This window comes from Pseudophryne corroboree, chromosome 5 (genome assembly GCF_028390025.1).
Source record: "Pseudophryne corroboree isolate aPseCor3 chromosome 5, aPseCor3.hap2, whole genome shotgun sequence".
In the NCBI taxonomy this organism is placed as follows: Eukaryota; Metazoa; Chordata; class Amphibia; order Anura; family Myobatrachidae; genus Pseudophryne; species Pseudophryne corroboree.
In genome coordinates, this window is record NC_086448.1 from 72,434,242 (window position 1) to 72,459,368 (window position 25,127).

At 45.3% G+C, this 25,127-nt stretch overlaps 1 protein-coding gene across 7 annotated transcripts in view; it reads right to left on the reverse strand.

Annotated features, from left to right (window-relative positions):
• The window catches only part of DYNC1I1 (dynein cytoplasmic 1 intermediate chain 1), an 837,173-nt gene that overhangs the window by 307,550 nt on the left and 504,496 nt on the right, over positions 1-25,127 (reverse strand). For all 7 annotated transcript variants that reach the window (XM_063921359.1, XM_063921362.1, XM_063921358.1 and 4 more), the window contains one exon: positions 2,806-2,952. In XM_063921359.1, the coding sequence (XP_063777429.1) occupies positions 2,806-2,952 (147 nt within the window). The remainder of the gene's footprint in view (positions 1-2,805; positions 2,953-25,127) is intronic.

Genomic DNA, 25,127 nt, shown 5'->3' on the forward strand with positions numbered 1-25,127 from the left:
ACTAAAAATAATATTGTGAGGTGTGAGGTGTTCAGAATAGACTGAAAATGAGTGGAAATTATGGTTATTGAGGTTAATAATACTTTGGGATCAAAATTACCCCCAAATTCTATGATTTAAGCTGTTTTTTAGGGTTTTTTGAAAAAAACACCCGAATCCAAAACACACCCGAATCCGACAAAAAAAATTCGGTGAGGTTTTGCCAAAACGCGTTCGAACCCAAAACACGGCCGCGGAACCGAACCCAAAACCAAAACACAAAACCCGAAAAATTTCCGGTGCACATCTCTAGTATTTACCCTGCACAGAAACAATATAACCCACCCAAATCTAACTCTCTCTGTACTTGTTATATTTGCCACACCTGCAGTGCACATGGTTTTGCCCATTAGAGGAAAATGTTGTTTTGCAATCAACCTTGAAGTATGCCCATAGCCAAGATTCCAGGTATTGAGGCAGGGCACGGGGCCATGATGACGAGAATCAGCAGGATGCGCGTCATCGGAACACCTACATTTGGGCAGTGCGATGTGGGGGGTGTTGGCAGGTGTGGGGGGTTGCGGGCAGGTGGCGTCCATACGGAGACTTACACACTCTTCCGGGAGACCTCGAGCACCACACGATTTGTGGAAGCCTCCCAGCTATTCCGGGAGAGTGGGCAAGTATGCTTGGGGGGGGCATATTTATTGATTATTGGCTTTCAGACTGATAATTCTCATTTCTAACAGCGGCATTAAGAAATGATAAATTGCTCGAATGCATACCTTCCAACTTTTGCAAATCATGCACCAGGACTTTGCGCAAAAGAGGGCGTGACCGCCTCCTTTTCTCGTCATGCAGGGAGCTTGCCCCTGCAAGATGAAAAAGCCCCCAACCGCTTCCCGCAGTGTGTGGATGACGAACGCAGAGTGGTCCCCCAACTACGACCCCTCCCCTTGCCCATGGGGACACTGCAGGCTACAAGTGGGACAGTGGCCGAAAACCAGGACTGTCCCGCTGAAATAGAGATGGTTGGGAGGTATGTTTCTATGCCCGAATGCACTATTCTCCACAGGCAGGGACATTCATGTGTAAAAGTTGAACAAAAGAAGCGAAAAAGGATTGCATCATTTTGGTGCACAAAAAGAAACAGGGGGGCAGATCTATTAACCTGGTGAAGGCATAAAGAAGTGATAAACCAGTGATAAATGCAAGGTGATAAACGCACCAACCAATCAGCTCCAATATGTATACCACTGGTTTATCACTTTGTTATGCCGTCTCCAGGCTTAATAAATCTGCCCTATTATTAGATATAACCATGGAAATAAGCAGAACAACTTAGTAAATACAATAAAGATGTGTAAGCATAGTGAAATAAAATTGAAAAACGTCTCGACTTGTTGATTATTCTATACTATGTAGATACTGGGACATATGTAACAGGGTCTGAATTTGCCAGGGTGCAGGATGCCATCTGAAATTGGACTTTATTTTAAAGGGGCAATCATTTATAAGTCAAAACCATGCCTTGTAACTGTCTGCCGCTTTAAAAAAACATCCGAGATCGGGCGGCACCTACTGTGTGTATAAATTCTCTTAGAGTAACTGATTTATGTAATAATTGTAACACAGTATGTATACACACAGTAGCTGCATTGTATGTTTGCTGTATAATTACATTTATTTAGATGAACAGTTCTACTACTGAAATTTCATATGACCTTCATGTTTATACTATTACAGATTGTATTTATGGGTCATACCATATGATTGTGGCCCATTAGCTACACTTTATATATCACTTCCACACACGTGTCAGACCTAACAGTCAGAGGCGGAATTAGACCTCATGGGGCCATAAGCAAAACAACGATTTGGGGCCCCCCATCCTTAAAGAATCCCCCTACCAATAGGTCCCGCTCATTATAAATAATAAAAGTTACATTTTAATCATTTCTATTTATTGTCTCAGACACCCCCCAAAAAAGGAACAAACATGAAGTCCTTATGAATACGGGGTTTTTCATTTGTATTAGTTGATATACTTGTGCAGGATTTATTCTCCCTATTCCTTTATCTGGAGAAGTGTAAAAGGTAAAACGATCGCAAACTGAATCATTTCACGTCTCCTTCGGGGGGTTCTGCGCTTGCGCTGTCTACTGACCAGGCATGTGCGGTGGTCATTACCGTAAGTTTTGCAAAATATAGCCCATAGGCCAAAGCGGCTAACGCCATCTGTACCAGGAAATCCCATGACCGCCCCTTCCCTCCCCTGCCTGACTCTACATATAATATGGGTCTTATCCAAATGTACTATGCATGTGCAATAATGAATAGATCATGTGCATAAATATTGGACCTATGTCATAAAGACCCTACACACTTAGCGATTACGATGGTCGATATGAACGATACAGTTCAAAAATTAACAATAAATTGTTCATATCTTCCAGTGTGTATGCATCAACGATGAACGATGCGCGTTCCCACAGTCGTTCATCATTGATCTATCCTCGTTTATACAGTACATGCAAGTCAATTTGGACGATATAGATGTATGTACTGTCTATATCGTCCAAATTGCCCATCGATATCGTCCATTGTGTAGGCAAACATCAGTGATGGAAAAAACGACCAATGATAAATAATATTGTTGGTCGTTAAAATCGCTAAAATCGCCCATGTGTGTAGGGCCCTTAACTCTACATGAGCTCCCATTATGTATCCAAATACAACTACTATATCACATCTGCTACATTTAGGGTATATAGAGGATGAGACAGAGTACAGATGTAGGGTGTGTATTTCAATCAAGGACCTTACGGTGTGCGCTGCGGCAGAAAGTGGCGTCCTTTGAACTGGAGTCCGCCTGTGACTACGATTATCCCAGAGGACGATCTGTCCAGAGTATGTTCCTCCAATCACCAGGTTTGGATGAAACCGAGCAAAGCAGACAGACATCACCGAAGACTGTAAAACATGAAAAATATCATTGAATACATCCAAGTTCCCGGCCTAGCGGGGGGTAAAGAATTATTTTCACCCAGAAATAATCACCAAACATTCAACTGAAGAAGTTTCTTATGGATTAAAGTCTGTTTATACCCAATGGTTGCTGAGCTACCAGAACCACCCTGAGCTACCAACACTAGTAAAAGGTAAATTATTTTTGTTAACCATCTTTCACCAGGGCCACCATCAGGGTGGTACAGCCAGTACTCAGGGGCGTTTTAAGAGAGCAGTTGGCCCATGTGCAGACTCCGGGTGGGACACTCCTCTCCACGGCGCCGTATGCTCCAGCATTGTGCCAGAGTTTACTGTGCATGTGCAAGTCTCTGGAAACATGGCATCCGCCATGGTCCGGTGACAAATTTCCTACTGCGCGTGCAAGGAAGCCATTTTGGAAGTGATTTTTGCCTCGGCTGGAGCGTCCGTCACGGAACTCCGGAAAGGAAGTATAAAACAACAGTGTGTGCGGTGTGGCATCTCCCTGGACCCAGGGGCTATTGTGTGCACTGCACACTCTGCACCCATGGTAGAAATGCCTATACCAGTATTGATGTAGTGGGCCCAGGCCCAGAGCAGAGTGAACTGCTTCTTGTTCAACGTTCTGAAGGCCCCCCCTGTCAGTGGCCGATGTTCTGCTGTGTGGGAGGAAGGGAAGGCAGGCAGGCTCCCATGTCTACAGGAGGATATAGGAGGATATATACTGTATGTGCACCTTTAGTTACATCATCCTTTTAAAACACACATTTAAACCCAAGACCTCACACACTGCAGTCAGACACCTTACTCATGGAGCTATTTGCTCCTGCATACCTGCGTAGTAAGCCAGTAATTCTAACTATATGAAGCTCATTGTAATGGTCAGTTTATAACCTCTGCAGCTAAGAAGATCTATGTAGCATACAGCCACACATCCAATCCCCTGCAGCCACATACTACATAGATCTGCTCAGCTGCAATGGTTTTATACTGACAATTACACCTAGCTTCATATAGTTAGAATTATTGGGTTTTCCATGCGGGGGCAAATAATTCCACGTGTTAGGTGTCTGACTGCAATGTGTGAGGTCCTGGGTTCACATCCTGGTTATGGCACTACTGATAAATGTGTGTTTTAAATAAAGGAGGATGTAACTGAATTACAAGGTGCTCACAAATCACGCTGTCACTGTTAGCTCTCAAGTTGAGTGTATGATTATGGTATTTAAGAGGATTTGTTTTTGAATCTCATTTTTTAGTGTTCTGAAATCTGAATGTCATTGTAGATGTGCTGTAAGTGTGTGTAATATATCAAGAGGGAAGGGGCATCGTGGGGCAATATAAAGGGCCCCTGCCTGTTACATTAGTACTGAGCCCCATCATTTCCAATGGCAAACCTGATCATCAGAGGTGTATGAGGACAAATGGGAAGACGTAGCCGCCGCCTCCTTTTGTGCATAGGGGTGAAAGTAGGGATTCAGGGCTACATGCAATTTGGATGTAATTACACTCACATTGTGTGCACAGAACTAAGTGCATATATTTGCCCCTATGCCGAGCATCTCTATGACCATACTTCCCGTACCGTAGACCTAGTTTTGTATCATGAGTCTCAGTGTGTACATGTACCAGCCCTATATCTGGTGAAAGAGATGCATCTGAAAACAGAAGGATCCGTGCATAAGAACAAGCATACATGCCCACTCTCCTGGAAGGTCCGGGAGACCCCCAAATTTTGGCAAATCCCCCATATACCATAAAGTGACAGGACGCGGTTCTTGATGACACAATTTGCTATTTGACACAATTACTCAATTTGTAGTGCTCCACTCACTACCACCTACTGGTCTTCTCCTCCCCTTGGACTTCCTGGACCCAGATGTCAGATTCTGTATTTGTTGTGGGCACAGAACTGGGATTACCGAGCAAAATAAGACAGAACTGGTTAGAACTCACAAGGGAAGTAAGGCAGGACAGAGAACCTAGGTAGAGGCACTGGTGGACTGCCTGACTGTGGCTGAACACTGGCAAAAACCTAGAACACCTGAAGGTGTGTGGTGCTTTAAGTGTGTTATAACTAGTGATGAGCGGGTTCGGTTTCTCGGAAACCGAACCCCCCCGAACTTCACGCTTTTTACACGGGTCCGAGGCAGACTCGGATCTTCCCGCCTTGCTCGGTTAACCCGAGCGCGCCCGAACGTCATCATCCCGCTGTCGGATTCTCGCGAGGCTCGGATTCTATCGCGAGACTCGGATTCTATATAAGGAGCCGCGCGTCGCCGCCATTTTCACACGTGCATTGAGATTGATAGGGAGAGGACGTGGCTGGCGTCCTCTCCGTTTAGAATAGAAATAGATAGTGAGAGTGAGACACTTGATTTACTGGAGCTTAGGAGTACTCAGAGAGTGCAGAGTTTACTAGTGACTGACCAGTGACCACCAGTGAAGTTTTATTATTATTTAATATAATCCGTTCTCTGCCTGAAAAAAAACGATACACAGTGACACAGTATACCATATCTGTGCTCAGCCTCAGTGTGCTGCATCATCTATGTATATCTGACTGTGCTGAGTGCTCACTGCTCACACAGCTTAATTGTGGGGGAGACTGGGGAGCAGTTATAGCAGGAGTACATATATTTAACAGTGCACACTTTTGCTGCCAGAGTGCCACTGCCAGTGTGACTGACCAGTGACCAGTGACCACCAGTATATTGTGATTGTCTGCCTGAAAAAGTTAAACACTCGTCGTGTGGTGTTTTTATTCTATAAACGCATTCTGCTGACAGTGTCCAGCAGGTCCGTCATTATATAATATATACCTGTCCTGCAGTAGTGATATATATATATTTTTTATATCATTATCATCCAGTCTATACTAGCAGCAGACGCAGTACGGTAGTCCACGGCTGTAGCTACCTCTGTGTCGGCAGTCGCTCGTCCATAATTGTATACCTACCTGTGGTGGTTTTTTTTTTTTCTATCTTCTTCATACTAGTAGTTAACTTTAGGAGTCTACAGTGCTGACAGTGTCCAGCAGGTCCGTCATTATATAATATATACCTGTCCGGCTGCAGTAGTGATATATATATATTTTTTATATCATTATCATCCAGTCTATATTAGCAGCAGACGCAGTACGGTAGTCCACGGCTGTAGCTACCTCTGTGTCGGCAGTCGCTCGTCCATCCATAATTGTATACCACCTACCTGTGGTGTTTTTTTTTTTTTCTATCTTCTTGATACTAGTAGCTTACTTTAGGAGTCTGCAGTGCTGATAGTGTCCAGCAGGTCCGTCATTATATAATATATACCTGTCCGGCTGCAGTAGTGATATATATATATTTTTTATATCATTATCATCCAGTCTATATTAGCAGCAGACGCAGTACGGTAGTCCACGGCTGTAGCTACCTCTGTGTCGGCAGTCGCTCGTCCATCCATAATTGTATACCACCTACCTGTGGTGTTTTTTTTTTCTATCTTCTTGATACTAGTAGCTTACTTTAGGAGTCTGCAGTGCTGACAGTGTCCAGCAGGTCCGTCATTATATAATATATACCTGTCCGGCTGCAGTAGTGATATATATATATTTTTTATATCATTATCATCCAGTCTATATTAGCAGCAGACGCAGTACGGTAGTCCACGGCTGTAGCTACCTCTGTGTCGGCAGTCGCTCGTCCATCCATAATTGTATACCACCTACCTGTGGTGTTTTTTTTTTTTCTATCTTCTTGATACTAGTAGCTTACTTTAGGAGTCTGCAGTGCTGACAGTGTCCAGCAGGTCCGTCATTATATAATATATACCTGTCCAGCTGCAGTAGTGATATATTTATATTTTTTATATCATTATCATCCAGTCTATATTAGCAGCAGACGCAGTACGGTAGTCCACGGCTGTAGCTACCTCTGTGTCGGCAGTCGCTCGTCCATCCATAATTGTATACCACCTACCTGTGGTGTTTTTTTTTTTCTATCTTCTTGATACTAGTAGCTTACTTTAGGAGTCTGCAGTGCTGACAGTGTCCAGCAGGTCCGTCATTATATAATATATACCTGTCCGGCTGCAGTAGTGATATATATATATTTTTTTATATCATTATCATCCAGTCTATATTAGCAGCAGACGCAGTACGGTAGTCCTCGGCTGTAGCTACCTCTGTGTCGGCAGTCGCTCGTCCATCCATAAGTATACTAGTATCCATCCATCTCCATTGTTTACCTGAGGTGCCTTTTAGTTGTGCCTATTAAAATATGGAGAACAAAAATGTTGAGGTTCCAAAAATAGGGAAAGATCAAGATCGACTTCCACCTCGTGCTGAAGCTGCTGCCACTAGTCATGGCCGAGACGATGAAATGCCAGCAACGTCGTCTGCCAAGGCCGATGCCCAATGTCATAGTACAGAGCATGTAAAATCCAAAACACCAAATATCAGTAAAAAAAGGACTCAAAAATCTAAAATAAAATTGTCGGAGGAGAAGCGTAAACTTGCCAATATGCCATTTACCACACGGAGTGGCAAGGAACGGCTGAGGCCCTGGCCTATGTTCATGGCTAGTGGTTCAGCTTCACATGAGGATGGAAGCACTCAGCCTCTCGCTAGAAAAATGAAAAGACTCAAGCTGGCAAAAGCACAGCAAAGAACTGTGCGTTCTTCGAAATCACAAATCCACAAGGAGAGTCCAATTGTGTCGTTTGCGATGCCTGACCTTCCCAACACTGGACGTGAAGAGCATGCGCCTTCCACCATTTGCACGCCCCCTGCAAGTGCTGGAAGGAGCACCCGCAGTCCAGTTCCTGATAGTCAGATTGAAGATGTCAGTGTTGAAGTACACCAGGATGAGGAGGATATGGGTGTTGCTGGCGCTGGGGAGGAAATTGACCAGGAGGATTCTGATGGTGAGGTGGTTTGTTTAAGTCAGGCACCCGGGGAGACACCTGTTGTCCGTGGGAGGAATAGGGCCATTGACATGCCTGGTGAAAATACAAAAAAAAACAGCTCTTCGGTGTGGAAGTATTTCAACAGAAATGCGGACAACATTTGTCAAGCCGTGTGTTGCCTTTGTCAAGCTGTAATAAGTAGGGGTAAGGACGTTAACCACCTCGGAACATCCTCCCTTATACGTCACCTGCAGCGCATTCATCATAAGTCAGTGACAAGTTCAAAAACTTTGGCCGACAGCGGAAGCAGTCCACTGACCAGTAAATCCCTTCCTCTTGTAACCAAGCTCACACAAACCACCCCACCAACTCCCTCAGTGTCAATTTCCTCCTTCCCCAGGAATGCCAATAGTCCTGCAGGCCATGTCACTGGCAATTCTGACGAGTCCTCTCCTGCCTGGGATTCCTCCGATGCATCCTTGCGTGTAATGCCTACTGCTGCTGGCGCTGCTGTTGTTGCTGCTGGGAGTCGATGGTCATCCCAGAGGGGAAGTCGTACTCGTAAGACCACTTTTACTACTTCTACCAAGCAATTGACTGTCCAACAGTCCTTTGCGAGGAAGATGAAATATCACAGCAGTCATCCTGCTGCAAAGCGGATAACTGAGGCCTTGGCATCCTGGGCGGTGAGAAACGTGGTTCCGGTATCCATCATTACTGCAGAGCCAACTAGAGACTTGTTGGAGGTACTGTGTCCCCGGTACCAAATACCATCTAGGTTCCATTTCTCTAGGCAGGCGATACCGAAAATGTACACAGACCTCAGAAAAAGAATCACCAGTGTCCTAAAAAATGCAGTTGTACCCAATGTCCACTTAACCACGGACATGTGGACAAGTGGAGCAGGGCAGGCTCAGGACTATATGACTGTGACAGCCAACTGGGTAGATGTATGGACTCCCGCCGCAAGAACAGCAGCGGCGGCACCAGTAGCAGCATCTCGCAAACGCCAACTCTATCCTAGGCAGGCTACGCTTTGTATCACCGCTTTCCAGAATACGCACACAGCTAAAAACCTCTTACGGCAACTGAGGAAGATCATCGCAGAATGGCTTACCCCAATTGGACTCTCCTGTGGATTTGTGGCATCGGACAACGCCAGCAATATTGTGTGTGCATTAAATCTGGGCAAATTCCAGCACGTCCCATGTTTTGCACATACCTTGAATTTGGTGGTGCAGAATTATTTAAAAAACGAGAGGGGCGTGCAAGAGATGCTGTCGGTGGCCAGAAGAATTGCGGGACACTTTCGGCGTACAAGAACCACGTACAGAAGACTGGAGCAACACCAAAAACGCCTGAACCTGCCCTGCCATCATCTGAAGCAAGAAGTGGTAACGAGGTGGAATTCAACCCTCTATATGCTTCAGAGGTTGGAGGAGCAGCAAAAGGCCATTCAAGCCTATACAACTGAGCACGATATAGGAGGTGGAATGCACCTGTCTCAAGCGCAGTGGAGAATGATTTCAACGTTGTGCAAGGTTCTGCAACCTTTTGAACTTGCCACACGTGAAGTCAGTTCAGACACTGCCAGCCTGAGTCAGGTCATTCCCCTCATCAGGCTTTTGCAGAAGAAGCTGGAGACATTGAAGGAGGAGCTAACACAGAGCGATTCCGCTAGGCATGTGGGACTTGTGGATGGAGCCCTTAATTCGCTTAACAAGGATTCACGGGTGGTCAATCTGTTGAAATCAGAGCACTACATTTTGGCCACCGTGCTCGATCCTAGATTTAAAACCTACCTTGGATCTCTCTTTCCGGCAGACACAAGTCTGCTGGGGTTCAAAGAACTGCTGGTGACAAAATTGTCAAGTCAAGCGGAACGCGACCTGTCAACATCTCCTCCTTCACATTCTCCCGCAACTGGGGGTGCGAGGAAAAGGCTCAGAATTCCGAGCCCACCCGCTGGCGGTGATGCAGGGCAGTCTGGAGCGACTGCTGATGCTGACATCTGGTCCGGACTGAAGGACCTGACAACGATTACGGACATGTCGTCTACTGTCACTGCATATGATTCTCTCCCCATTGAAAGAATGGTGGAGGATTATATGAGTGACCGCATCCAAGTAGGCACGTCAGACAGTCCGTACTTATACTGGCAGGAAAAAGAGGCAATTTGGAGGCCCTTGCACAAACTGGCTTTATTCTACCTAAGTTGCCCTCCCACAAGTGTGTACTCCGAAAGAGTGTTTAGTGCCGCCGCTCACCTTGTCAGCAATCGGCGTACGAGGTTACATCCAGAAAATGTGGAGAAGATGATGTTCATTAAAATTAATTATAATCAATTCCTCCGTGGAGACATTGACCAGCAGCAATTGCCTCCACAAAGTACACAGGGAGCTGAGATGGTGGATTCCAGTGGGGACGAATTGATAATCTGTGAGGAGGGGGATGTACACGGTGATATATCGGAGGATGATGATGAGGTGGACATCTTGCCTCTGTAGAGCCAGTTTGTACAAGGAGAGATTAATTGCTTCTTTTTTGGTGGGGGTCCAAACCAACCCGTCATTTCAGTCACAGTCGTGTGGCAGACCCTGTCACTGAAATGATGGGTTGGTTAAAGTGTGCATGTCCTGTTTATACAACATAAGGGTGGGTGGGAGGGCCCAAGGGCAATTCCATCTTGCACCTCTTTTTTCTTTCATTTTTCTTTGCGTCATGTGCTGTTTGGGGAGTAGTTTTTGGAAGGGCCATCCTGCGTGACACTGCAGTGACACTCCTAGATGCCTGGGCCAGGTGTTTGTGTCGGCCACTTGGGTCGCTTATCTTAGTCACACAGCTACCTCATTGCGCCTCTTTATTTCTTTGCGTCATGTGCTGTTTGGGGGGTGTTTTTTGGAAGGGCCATCCTGCGTGACACTGCAGTGCCACTCCTAGATGGGCCAGGTGTTTGTGTCGGCCACTTGGGTCGCTTATCTTAGTCACACAGCTACCTCATTGCGCCTCTTTTTTTCTTTGCGTCATGTGCTGTTTGGGGGGTGTTTTTTGGAAGGGCCATCCTGCGTGACACTGCAGTGCCACTCCTAGATGGGCCAGGTGTTTGTGTCGGCCACTTGGGTCGCTTATCTTAGTCACACAGCTACCTCATTGCGCCTCTTTTTTTCTTTGCGTCATGTGCTGTTTGGGGGGTGTTTTTTGGAAGGGCCATCCTGCGTGACACTGCAGTGCCACTCCTAGATGGGCCAGGTGTTTGTGTCGGCCACTTGGGTCGCTTATCTTAGTCACACAGCTACCTCATTGCGCCTCTTTTTTTCTTTGCGTCATGTGCTGTTTGGGGGGTGTTTTTTGGAAGGGCCATCCTGCGTGACACTGCAGTGCCACTCCTAGATGGGCCAGGTGTTTGTGTCGGCCACTAGGGTCGCTTATCTTAGTCACACAGCTACGTCATTGCGCCTCTTTTTTTTCTTCTTTGCGTCATGTGCTGTTTGGGGAGTAGTTTTTTGAAGGGCCATCCTGCGTGACACTGCAGTGACACTCCTAGATGCCAGGGCCAGGTGTTTGTGTCGGCCACTTGGGTCGCTTATCTTAGTCACACAGCTACCTCATTGCGCCTCTTTATTTCTTTGCGTCATGTGCTGTTTGGGGGGTGTTTTTTGGAAGGGCCATCCTGCGTGACACTGCAGTGCCACTCCTAGATGGGCCAGGTGTTTGTGTCGGCCACTTGGGTCGCTTATCTTAGTCACACAGCTACCTCATTGCGCCTCTTTTTTTCTTTGCGTCATGTGCTGTTTGGGGGGTGTTTTTTGGAAGGGCCATCCTGCGTGACACTGCAGTGCCACTCCTAGATGGGCCAGGTGTTTGTGTCGGCCACTTGGGTCGCTTATCTTAGTCACACAGCTACCTCATTGCGCCTCTTTTTTTCTTTGCGTCATGTGCTGTTTGGGGGGTGTTTTTTGGAAGGGCCATCCTGCGTGACACTGCAGTGCCACTCCTAGATGGGCCAGGTGTTTGTGTCGGCCACTAGGGTCGCTTATCTTAGTCACACAGCTACGTCATTGCGCCTCTTTTTTTTCTTCTTTGCGTCATGTGCTGTTTGGGGAGTAGTTTTTTGAAGGGCCATCCTGCGTGACACTGCAGTGACACTCCTAGATGCCAGGGCCAGGTGTTTGTGTCGGCCACTTGGGTCGCTTATCTTAGTCACACAGCTACCTCATTGCGCCTCTTTATTTCTTTGCGTCATGTGCTGTTTGGGGGGTGTTTTTTGGAAGGGCCATCCTGCGTGACACTGCAGTGCCACTCCTAGATGGGCCAGGTGTTTGTGTCGGCCACTTGGGTCGCTTATCTTAGTCACACAGCTACCTCATTGCGCCTCTTTTTTTCTTTGCGTCATGTGCTGTTTGGGGGGTGTTTTTTGGAAGGGCCATCCTGCGTGACACTGCAGTGCCACTCCTAGATGGGCCAGGTGTTTGTGTCGGCCACTTGGGTCGCTTATCTTAGTCACACAGCTACCTCATTGCGCCTCTTTTTTTCTTTGCGTCATGTGCTGTTTGGGGGGTGTTTTTTGGAAGGGCCATCCTGCGTGACACTGCAGTGCCACTCCTAGATGGGCCAGGTGTTTGTGTCGGCCACTAGGGTCGCTTATCTTAGTCACACAGCTACGTCATTGCGCCTCTTTTTTTTCTTCTTTGCGTCATGTGCTGTTTGGGGAGTAGTTTTTTGAAGGGCCATCCTGCGTGACACTGCAGTGCCACTCCTAGATGGGCCAGGTGTTTGTGTCGGCCACTTGGGTCGCTGAGCTTAGTCATCCAGCGACCTCGGTGCAAATTTTAGGACTAAAAATAATATTGTGAGGTGTGAGGTGTTCAGAATAGACTGAAAATGAGTGGAAATTATGCTTATTGAGGTTAATAATACTTTGGGATCAAAATTACCCCCAAATTCTATGATTTAAGCTGTTTTTTAGGGTTTTTTGAAAAAAACACCCGAATCCAAAACACACCCGAATCCGACAAAAAAAATTCGGTGAGGTTTTGCCAAAACGCGTTCGAACCCAAAACACGGCCGCGGAACCGAACCCAAAACCAAAACACAAAACCCGAAAAATTTCCGGTGCTCATCACTAGTTATAACACGATGAGGAACAGTATACTGTACACTATATTTCAGTCGCCCTCTGCAGGTAGGATCTGTAGTGGAAGATGGATGTCTGTATATAGCACAGGTGCTGAGATTAAATCAGCCAGCTGGAGATTTAGCTGAAATGGAAGCACACTGAAAGGCTGTGTGACACATGCACTGGATAAGCAGATGATGGTAGCTGTTTGCAGGAATATATACTGGTGAAGACTGTGCACAGTGAACAGTGCGTCCGCAGGTTGGTAGGTGCAGGAAGTTACAGAATGTTGGTATAGGCTGTGGCATACAGGTAAAGCGACAAGGCTTCCAGCAGGTCTTAGTATAATGCAGTTAGGAGCACACTGTGGTATGGTAAGGCTGAGCACCAAAGACAGAGCTACTAACAGGAACCAGGAACTAGCATTGACCCAAGTTGTACTGGCAATGTGCTAGTGAACTTGGGGAACTTAAATAGGGAACTCAGATAGCGGATTGGCTGTAGTAATTACGTGGAATAATGAGAGCCAGGACAGGAGCAAAATAATCTTATGATCATAGATAACATGGTGGCGACCATACCGCACTGTATCTTAGGAATCGCTGTCACACAGAATCCATGTTTAGACTGGCATGTGGAATCTGAACAGCAGGGACATGCCAAATAGAATAGCGACGGCGCAGGGTGAGGTAAGCGGGGCTGGAGAACCGCAGCATGATACCAGACTTGCCAAAGTCATCAAATATGTGCACAGCCTGTAATTCCATCTGCATGTTCTTGCCACGCCATCACTAAACTTAGCCTAAGTTACAGCCCTATCAGCTACAAGTGGATGCAACTGAGATGCGTATGACTTGGAATCACTCGGAGATACACTGAGCTCGGCTACAGAGCATGCGGCAGTGCTAAAAAACACAAGGTCCATCCTCAATAAGAACTTGCAAGCAACTCTGAATTGGCCCCAAAACAAACAAGTGCAACTGTGGAAACGTCACGCCATCCAACTGGACCCTCTGTATTGTCTAACTTGTTCTTGATTGATCAATTGAACAATTGATCTAATTGTTAATCGGCGGCTAAGAGATTTTGCCCACAATGCTTTTAGTCTCTTAATTTGTACCGTATGAAATGCAACGTGAACGAATTATATCAAAGCTTCCGTCTGAATGAGGCCTTACACTGTTGTTGCTCAGCTATAACCCAGTGTGTATTAAATGTCCACACGTTTTCTGATGGTGGGTCCTACCCACATATATTTTGGCTTCTGATTACTACAACAGAGAACCAGTGGAATGGTAACAGTGTATTTAGTTGTAAGGACATTTATTCGATCCTGTAGATATTGCTGAAGCCACGTGTGGTGTGAATGTAAGCTAAGACATGTTTTCAAAGATCCCCATAAAGACATTTCTAATGCGAAATGACCACAGTCTGTGTTATATCAGAAGTCTTTGCATCCAGGCATGGCAGCTCTAATAGGACACAATGAAAATGTTTGTAATCTAGTACAGTCGTCATGTGGTCTTAATTTAACCATATCTTCACGGAGCCTCCATAGCCTACTTCCAGAAGGCTTCCAATGTGTTTAATAGAAACAAATTAAATATATTTTCAATAGTTCTTGCAAAGTAATATCCTGGATCTCTGCAGCGCATGGATAGAATTTTCAAAGGCAGCTTCTGTAAGTTAAATAGTGCACAATATTGTACATTACCCTATGGTGCAAAAAAAGAATATGTGAATAGTTTGGATGAGTTGTATGAAATAAATCCATTCTTGAATCCAATGTAGTTGACAGACAAGTGTTTACTAATTACTGACTTCCTGAGATATGACAACACAGAGCACTCACTTGCCACAACATTTGTCATATGCCCCTGGGGATCCTACGTGCCATGAAAATTACCCATATGCCTAAAACATCCAACTTTCAATAAACTATAATCTAAGTGTGCTTGGACCCACATCAGAAAACACATGCTCCAAAGCTCTGCCACATGCTGCCCAGATCACTCCATATGCCGCTCAGACCACATACTGTAACCATACATACATACTCTCCCGGAACTTCAGAGAGACACCCGAGGATTCCCCTGGGCCACCGGAAGAGTGGGTGGTCCTCCTGCATCGATGGGGAGAATAATACATGGACAGCGTATCCTTGGGGAGTTAGCCCACCCCCTCTTCTTAGACTTATGATTCACAGGATTTTGACATGAGGGAATGGGGCCTAATGATGTGAACAGCATCTGATGGGTGCCAAGGGGTTACATGCTCTCCCTGCCTCTGCTGGTGCTGGAACGATCAACTGAGCAATAGCCCCCTTGCTGCCTTTGTCCGGCTTCCTGCATTCAGCGGCAGGTGCAGAGTGGGATAGGTTGGGTTATTTGCAGCAGTGTGGGTGCTCCTGGGTGAACGCCCTGACCAATAACCCGCCTATAATCCGGTCCTGGATGTGGGAACAGTGTGCACCAAAAGAACAAACAAAAACTGAAACAGATGGAAAATTTTGTAAAATAGTCCTGGAATTTTGGACTCATTGTCTGCCACCATGATGCTTATTTCAGTGTCATATCTGCTGATGCAGAAATTATTATATACTATGTACTTCTCCTTCATTGTCTTCTACTGTAGGTTGCTGTTTTTCTTGTTTTGATTATTTATATACTTTGTTAGGTACTGTGAAACCCTTGTGGCGCCATATAAATAGAGGGTAATAATAATAATGATGGGTGATTTGACACCCATAGCCAGTGTCTGGGGAGCTGGAGGTGTTGGCTTCCACACCCAACTGATGTGGCGCCTGCTGCACTCATATAAAACACCATCAGATTGCACACCTAGCTATTGGGCCTGTTGGAACATCCCTGCACAGTATAACTCCAACAAGGGTCTGGATGTGGATGCTCTGCTCAGTAGACAATTGTCTTCAGAGACGAGATGTTTCATCATGTGTGGCTGTGAGCCACAACCTGGAGTTCTGCAAAGCATCTTGTTCTCAACATGTAAGGTATCACGAAACGATGATTACGCAGGAAGATGCCATCAGAGAATGACCGCTAAAAGCAGAGAAAGACTTGATGTCATTTAACATAAAAGGCCAGCCATGCAGGAAAACCATTGACAAAGGTCATCCCTGAGTGTGGCATCACAGAGCTCCTCCATGTGACTGGAGGAGAGGACATCAAACTCCATGACATCCAGGTCATCATCAGCATCAAGGAAGCCTGAGTCTAGAAGAAGAGCACGTGATAAGACATCAGTGACATCTCGGTCCCTTCCACCTTTGTACACCACATCCAGAAGGTACCATTGGAGCTTGAGCATGAAACATTGAAATCGTGTTGAAGCAATATGCAGGGGTTTGCGGAGAATTAAAATCAGGGGTTGGTGGTCTATATCAACCAGCACTGGACACCCATGGGTGACCTCAAGTAACTTTTGGCAGGCAAAGACTAAAGCCAATAGTTCCTTTTCAATCTGAGCATAACACAACTCCAAAAGTCTCAGTAAGGGCCCTAGAAGCAAAACCAATGATTTTGTCATGCTGCAAGCAGACAACGTGAAGAGTTCACAACATGCACATCAAAAAAATTGGAGCACCGGCATAACTTTGAGGTGAGAAATACTGTAGCAGGAGGATGGCAGTTCTTCCATGGTGTGACCCCAAATGAGAATGTCATCCACAATAATCTCACAAGGGTATCCCTCCAAAAAATGCTCTATGCAATGTTCAAATACTTCCCTGCCAGTGCATATGCTGCAGGGCATTCGGAGGAAGGAGTTTCTGCCCACAGGTGTCATGAACATGGTGAGCATGGATGATTCCTTGTTCCATGTGATCTGCCATAGTCCACATTTGGCATCCAGAGTAGTAAATATGTTTGCATTTGGCATATCAGCTATCACTTGCTCCACAGTTCTGAGGGGGTGATGCAGTCCCATCAGAGCTTTGTTCAGATGCACAGGGTCAATGCAGATGCGCATTGAAACACCTTTTTTTACCATAGTAACCACAGCCAACACCCACGTGGTAGCTTTTACTATTGGAGCAATGGCGCATAATGCTGTTAAGTGATTTAACTCCACGATTACTGTGTTCTTCATGGTCAGAACATACTGGGAGTACATATATTGAGGGCGAAACAGTTTTATCTAAACGCATGTGATAGTTGACTGGAAGTTTCCTAATGGTATTACAATTGATCAGATCAGCAAAGTCTTTTAACTCTGGAACGAGGATCCGGTCAGGATTCCGCCAGTCGGGATCCCGCCAGTCTAAATACCGACTCCGGGATCCCGACACTACTTGGAATTCTGGTACCGGGATCCCGACATTGATCACTATCCCGGCGCCGGGATCCTGAACGAGGATGTGACGGGCCACCGGAAGGTAAGCCGCAGGGGTGGGTAGTAGCTTAGGTTTAGGCTGCGGGGGGAGGGTTAGGCTGCGGGGGAGGTGAGGCTAGGTTTAGGCTTAGGCTGGAGTGTTAGGGGTGTTTGGAGATTACAGCGGGATGCCACTGTTGGTATTTTGACAGCTGGCATCCCAAGCACCTGGATTCCGATACCATCCCCTGGAACGTCCAGTTGTATGACATGCACATCAGCACTTAAAGTACTTAACAAGAGTTTTATGTCTGGCAAACCTAGGAGCGGTTTAACACTACTGTCCACTATATGAAACTGAAGCAGGAAATTTGTAGATTGCATCGTGACCATGTACAGAGTCTCCATTGCCTGGCTACCGTAAGTAATTAGATTCACACTGTGAGAGCAGCCGATTGGAGTTTTGAGGTTTGTGTGCTGGAGTTATTCACATGACTTTGCACTTGGTGCCAATGCCAATTTTCCTTTTGATGGCATTATTTATTTCCTTATCTATCATGGGGGTAAATGTTTCACCCTTAAAGCCGGGAGTTTAATACTCACAGTGGAGACTGGTATCTGGGGTGTTTTTTGGAGGAGCATCTAAGGTTTACCCTACGCCTAATTACTGACTACTCAATTAACTAGCCTCTTTTCTGTGCCGAAAATCATGGATTAAATCATGGAAACTCACTGATTGCGCATAAACTGCAGAATCAAAGGGTTTATCCTGAACATTAACCCCTGATAGTGCCTTTTTCTTGCAGCTCCTGAAGCTGTGCGGGAAAGTACACTCCCAGGGATTAGCACATGGGTTAATCCCTGCTAATTGAATTGGTCCAGCACGGTAATAAGACGCAGGGCAAATCCCGTGGCTAATTCAATATGCCCCCTAGAGGGCTCTGTGCAGCATATGTTATAACATTTTTCACTGGCAAGCATATTTCATCAAACATTTTTATTAGTGTCTCTGGATCTGCTTGATCCGCCCTCTCTGAACAGAGAAATGTGATTGCCTTATCTGTGTCTGCCGTATCACCAGCACTCACAAGATTGAGCAAGGTATATTCCTATACCTTTTTTGACTTGTCCGAGTGTCCTGGTCTGAAAGTCCTGCACTGCACATACCATTCCTTCTTGAACTTGAGCCAATGGCGTCATCGAAAACCAGCGGATCTATGCATCAGACACCTTGTGCCATCACAGACAGAATTCTGACGCCATGTAATGTGGTCTGTGTACAACTCAACACAGGACTTTGGAGAGCTGCAGAACTGTGTCTTTACTAGCTGCATGGACAGTTTAACATAAAGGGAAACTGGGCAGCTGCACAGGGCCTCACAATTCTAGGGGTCTTCGAGAAGAAGCAGGTGGTGGTCACACAATCAGAATGGCAAGTCAGCATTCTCTATCTGCCTCAAAGCCAGCAGTGAATGGCCGTCAGCAAGCTGACTGGTGGATGGCTGGAGCTATCCACCAATCAGAGTGCCGACAGCTAGCCACTGTATAGAAGTATGTGGAAAGACGCCGCAGGACTGCAGGAGGAGCATGTCATGATTCTTTTCAATTGGCTCCTGTGAATGGGTGGTTAGGGGCCCCAGTGTATTGCTTTGCCCAGGGCCTACAATGCTGTCAAGAGGCTCTGACTGTGAAGCGTGGCTGCAGAGGCACTTCCTGTAGAACAAACACTTCCTGTGTAACAAACACTTCCTGTATGACAAGTAGATATTTAGCAATGATGTAATCTACATTCTGACTACATCTACACCCCTACACCCTCGTTGGGGTGCTGGACCAGGCCATACTAAATGGTACAAACAGAAATAATTCTGCCCGGTGATATAACTACACATCTGATAAGCCAAAAAGATAAATAAATGTATTTAGTAAGTATTACAGCAGGGCATGTACAACAACAACAACAACAACAACAACAACTTAGTCATCTGAACTGCTCTTTGATTTTAAAGTACATTGCTTTGCAAAGAACACAAACAACACAACATGTAATAAAAAGGTTGAATCTTAATCTGTTTTTTGCAATGCCTGCCTGCTGGTATTTGACAGGGCTGATAAAAAATAAACCCACATTTTCCATTAAAATGAAAGAATTCAATGTTCGCAAATGAAAACGAAAAAAAAAAAAATTCCGCTTCCCATGAGGCACAAAAAATATACCTTAGGTAGTGTAGGAAACATCAAACATCAGCTTTTCTGTTAAACACATTACTGTGCAGCAATATATTTATTTTGTTCCATTAAAGAATGATTTTCTCTGAATTTAACAGAATGTATAAAACACAAGGTGTTGATATTTACCACCTAGCGCAGTAGAAAATAAAGTGAGACACTCTGTAAAAGCTTTTATACAAATTCCCTTAGCACAGTGATTTTCAACCTTTTTTTACTCGCTGCACACCGAACAATGTTTTAAAATTGCCAAGGCACACCATCCGTTTCCCACAGAAAACCCCCCAAAAAACACACATTGGCCGTCACAATAATAAAAAATCCACACATACATCGGCCTACACAGAAAAAAACAATGACATTGCTCTCCACATAAATCATGTTGCTCCTTACATACAGCCTATTGCTCCCCACATAAATCAATCACATTGCTCCCCACATAAATCCTATTGCTCCCCACATGAATTATTTACATTGTTCCCCCCATAAATCCATAAATCCTATTGCTCCCCAAAGGAGAAATAACATAACAAATATTAGCCCCTACCGGTCAGCTGTCCTGCTCCCTGTCCCTCAGTGGTGGGGGTTGTTCATAGTGGATTACTGCGAATACTGAGCAGCGGGCGGTTGGACAGGTGTGGATGTGGGTGGGCAAGGAAAGCTGTGGATGCAGGCGGGAACTGGAAGATGTGTTTGCAGGTTGGTGAGTTACGGCGGCCTTGATCTATGAAATCACACTGCCGCGTCATCAAGGCACAGGACACAGCCGGATTATGAATGATCCTCTTAGAAGAGCCCAGGCCAACAGTTCACTCTGAAGGTGCAGGAAGCTGTTTGGCTCCGCGGCACACCTTGCAACTGGTCGCGGCACACTAGTGTGCCACGGCACACTGGTTGAAAAAGCCTGCCTTAGCAGAAGGGAGCCGTGTCAGTTAATACTCACCTATACATACTGTACAGTGGTGCTTGAAAGTTTGTGAACCCTTCAGAATTTCCTATATTTCTGCTGAAATTTGGCCTAAAACTACCTCAGATTTTCACACAGGTCCTAAAAGTAGATAAAGAGAACCAAAGCAAAAATGAGACAAAGAAAATTAGACGTGCTAATTTTTTTATTGAGAAAAATGATCCAAAATCACATATCTGTGAGTGGCAAAAGTATGTGAACCTTTAGGCTCAGCATATATTTTGAAGGTGAAATTACAGTTAGGTATTTTCAGTCTATGAGATGACAATCGGGTGTGAGTAGACAACCTGTCTTTTTAGAAGAACATGGATCTATCAAAGGGGGTAATTCCAAGTTGATTGCAGCAGGACATTTTTTAGCAGTTGGGCAAAACCATGTGCACTGCAGGGTGGGGCAGATGTAACATGTGCAGAGAGAGTTAGATTTGGGTGGGTTATTTTGTTTCTGTGCAGGGTAATACTGGCTGCTTTATATTTACACTGCAATTTAGATTGCAGATTGAACTCACCACACCAAAATCTCTCTCTCTGCACATGTTATATCTGCCCCCCCTGCAGTGCACATGGTTTTGCCCAACTGCTTAAATATTTCCTGCTGCGATCAACTTGGAATTACCCTTAAAGTCTGATGTTCACAACACTTGTTTGTGGATGAGTATCATGCCACGAATAAAGGAGATTTCTGAGGACCTCAGAAGAAGAGTTGTTGATGATCTTCAGGCTGGAAAACCCTGTCTACAGAGTTTGGACTCAGCCAATCAACAGTCAGACAGATTGTGTGCAAATGGAGGAAATTCCAGACCATTATTACCCTCCCCAGGAGTCGTCGACCAACAAAGACCATGCCAAGGGAAAGGCATCTAATAGTTCGTAAGGTCACAAAAGAAAAGAACCCGAGGTAACCTCTAAGCAACTGAAGGCCTTTCTCACATTAGCTAATGTTAATGCTTATGAGTCCACCATCACGAAGACACCAAACAACAATGATGTGCATGGCAGCATTGCAAGGAGAAGAGCTGCTGCTCTCCAAAAAAAACCATTGCTGCCAGTCTGCAACTTGCTAAAGATCACCTGGACAAGCCAGAAGGCTGTTGGAACAATGTTTTGTGGACAGATGAGTCCAAAATAAAGCTTTTTGGTTTAAATGAGAAGAAATATGTTTGTAGAAAGGAGAACATTGCATTCCAGCATAAAACCCTAATACCATCTGTGAAACACGGTGGTGGTGGTGGTGGTATCATGGTTTAGGCCTGTTTTTGCATCTGGCCCAGGACGACTTGCCATCGTTGATAGGACAATGAATTCTGAATTATACCAGAATATTCTAAAGGAAAAAATCTGTACATAAGCTGCATCTCATGAGAACATGGGTCATGCAGCAAGACAATGACCCAAAGCACAGAAGCCATTCGACCAAAGAATGGTTAAAGAAGATTACATTTAAAGTATATGAATGGCCAAGTCAAAGTCTTGTCTTTAATCCAATCGAAATATTGTGGAAGGACCTGAAGCAAGCAGTCCATGGGAGAAAACCCACCAACTTATCAGAGCTGAAGCGGAGGAGTTATTATTATTATTAACAGTTTCTTATATAGCGCAGCATATTCCGTTGCGCTTTACAATTAGAACAACATTAATAGAACAAAACTGGGTAAAAGAAGACAGACATAGAGGTAGAAAGGCCTTGCTTGCAAGCTTACAATCTATAGGGAAATAGGCATTGATACACAAGGATAGATGCTACCTATTGCATAATGGTCCACCAGATTGCTAGGTTCTTAATGGGTTGTAGGATATGATCACCCAGCAATGTTGGCCAAGGGTCAGGAGGGTGTGAGAGTAATGAAAGACAAGATATGTGATGTAATTAGATAGGGAGGCACTGAAGGTTATGTGGGTGGGTCTGGAATTTGATTGGCTTGTCTGAAGAGGTGAGTTTTCAGGGAACGTTTAAAGGTTTGGAGACTAGAGGCGAGTGTTATTGTGTGTGGGAGGGCATTCCACACAGTGGGTGAAGCCCGGATAAAGTCCTGTAATTTTGAGTGTGAACAAGTAATGCGTGTGGATGAGAGACGTAGATCTTGTGCAGAGCGGAGAGGTCGGGTAGGGAGATATTTTGAGATGAGTGAAGAGATGTATGTTGGTGCAGTTTGGTTAATATCCTTGAATATCAGTAAAAGTATGGAGGGACTGACAGAGCGGATCTGCAGACGACGAACGTCTAGCGAGGAAGATTAGCCTATGTTTGGGAAGACCAGTCAGGAGACTACTATAATAATCAATGCGGGAGATAATGAGAGCATGGATTATAGTTTTTGCATTGTATTGTGTAAGATATGGTCGTATTTTGGATATGTTTCTTAGATGTATATAACGTGATCTTGAGACAGATTGAATGTGGGGAACAAAGGACAGTTCCGAATCAAGAATGACACCTAGGCAGCGAGTTTGTGGGGTAGGGATGATTGCTGAGTTATCAACAGTGATAGAGATATCAGGTTGGAAACTACTATTGGCCGGTGGAAATATAATTAATTCTGTTTTGGAAATATTAAGTTTGAGGTGGCGAGATGTCATCCAAGATGAAATGGCAGAAAGGCATTCAGTGACACGGCCCAATACAGATGGTGACACCTAATGACCTTTGCTTTCAGTACCTGGTATGACCCCCTTGTGCAGCAATAACTGCATGCAAACATTTCCGGTAATTGTTGACTAGTCCTGAGCATCGGCTGGAGGAATTTTACCCTATTCCTATGGTTGCACCTAATGACCGCGGGAACCGAGATGCTGCTCTTTTGCCGCAACTCCCCAGGACTTGTGTAGTTTTAGGTCAAATTTCAGCAGAAATATAGAAGATTCTGAAGTCTTCACAAACTTTGAAGCACTACTGTATTTCACCAGTAGCGAATGTGACCATGTCAATGCAGAACGTTTACACGCAAAACTTTTTTGTAGCAAAAATGTCTCCTGAAGCAGCCACACTTTATCTATGCAGTGGCGATAATTACTGAGATTAGCGATCATCGACCGACTGCGAAAACCTGATGGTTACACCACACACGCACCGTGTACCTTAGCAGTGTCGCTCGCAGTGCAGATTTCTTTGTAAAGTAATTGACAGTCAGGGACCGTTTGCGGCGGTTTCAGGGAGTTGTGGCAAAAGAGCAGCATCTCAGTTCCCGCGGTCATTAGGTGCAACCATAGGGTTATTCAAACGGTCGATTATGAAAGGATCTATGACCGTAGCTGCATGTTTGTACGCAATACAGTTTCAGACGGCTGCAGCATTTGCATATTTTCGCACGGATGCTAGATACAAATTCGCAGCTGCAAATGCATTAGCGCACATCTCTGAATCAGGACCTATAACGTGAGATTCCTAAAATAATGAGCTGTTTTTAATTTAAAAAAAATTACTGATTAGAATACATGAAGACCTCTGACATATTTTATGCAAACTGGGATATATCTTTATATATTTTAAGACATATTCACATAACAAGGTGTCATCTTGTTGTAAAATTTGCTCATAAAATAAAATGTATTTTTATATGCAGCACACAGATATGTCCTTACTCACTGTTGCTCCAGTCATGCCATATAGCCCCCTCAGTGCGTCAGGTCATGTGTGCCATACAGTCCCTCTCAGGGCACCAGGTCATGTGCGCCATATAGTCACTCTGGGTGCGCCAGGTCATGTGCACCATATAGGCTCTATCAGTGCGCCATATAGTCCCTGTCAGTGCACCAGGTCATGTGTGCCATACAGTCCCTCATGGTGCACCAGGTCATTTGCGCCGTATAGCACCTCTTAGTCCACCAGGTCATGTGCGCCATAAAGCCCCTCTCAGCACATCAGGTTATGTGCACCATACAGCCCTCACAGTGCGTCAGGTCATGTGTGCCATGCAGTCCCTCATGGTGCACCAGGTCATGTGCGCCATATAGCCCCTCTCAGCACATCAGGTTATGTGCACCATACAGCCCTCACAGTGCGCCAGGTCATGTGTGCCATGCAGTCCCTCATGGTGCACCAGGTCATGTGCGCCATATAGCTCCTGGCAGTGTGCCAGGTCATATGCGCCATATAGCCCATCAGTGCACCAGGTCATGTGCGCCATATAACCCCACATAGTGCGCCAGGTCATGTGTGCCATATAGCCCCTCACAATATACCAGGTCATGTGCGACTTGTCTGTACTATGGACCTTTTTTGTTCAAAATTTGCATCTTATTCACATAAATACAACACATAGAAGCAACAAAACTACATTGCTAGCTTTCACTAGTGTGCGACATTTGTACATCTGTGTGTGACTGAGTCTGAGTCTGACTGGGAATAGCCACGGCTTTTCCTCAGACTGAGGCCCTCATTCCGAGTCGTTCGCTCGGTATTTTTCATCGCATCGCAATGAAAATCCGCTTAGTACGCATGCGCAATATTCGCACTGCGACTGCGCCAAGTAATTTAACAATGAAGATAGTATTTTTACTCACGGCTTTTTCATCGCTCCGGCGATCGTAATGTGATTGACAGGAAATGGGTGTTACTGGGCGGAAACACAGCGTTTTATGGGCGTGTGGATGAAAACGCTACCGTTTCCGGAAAAAACGCAGGAGTGGCTGGAGA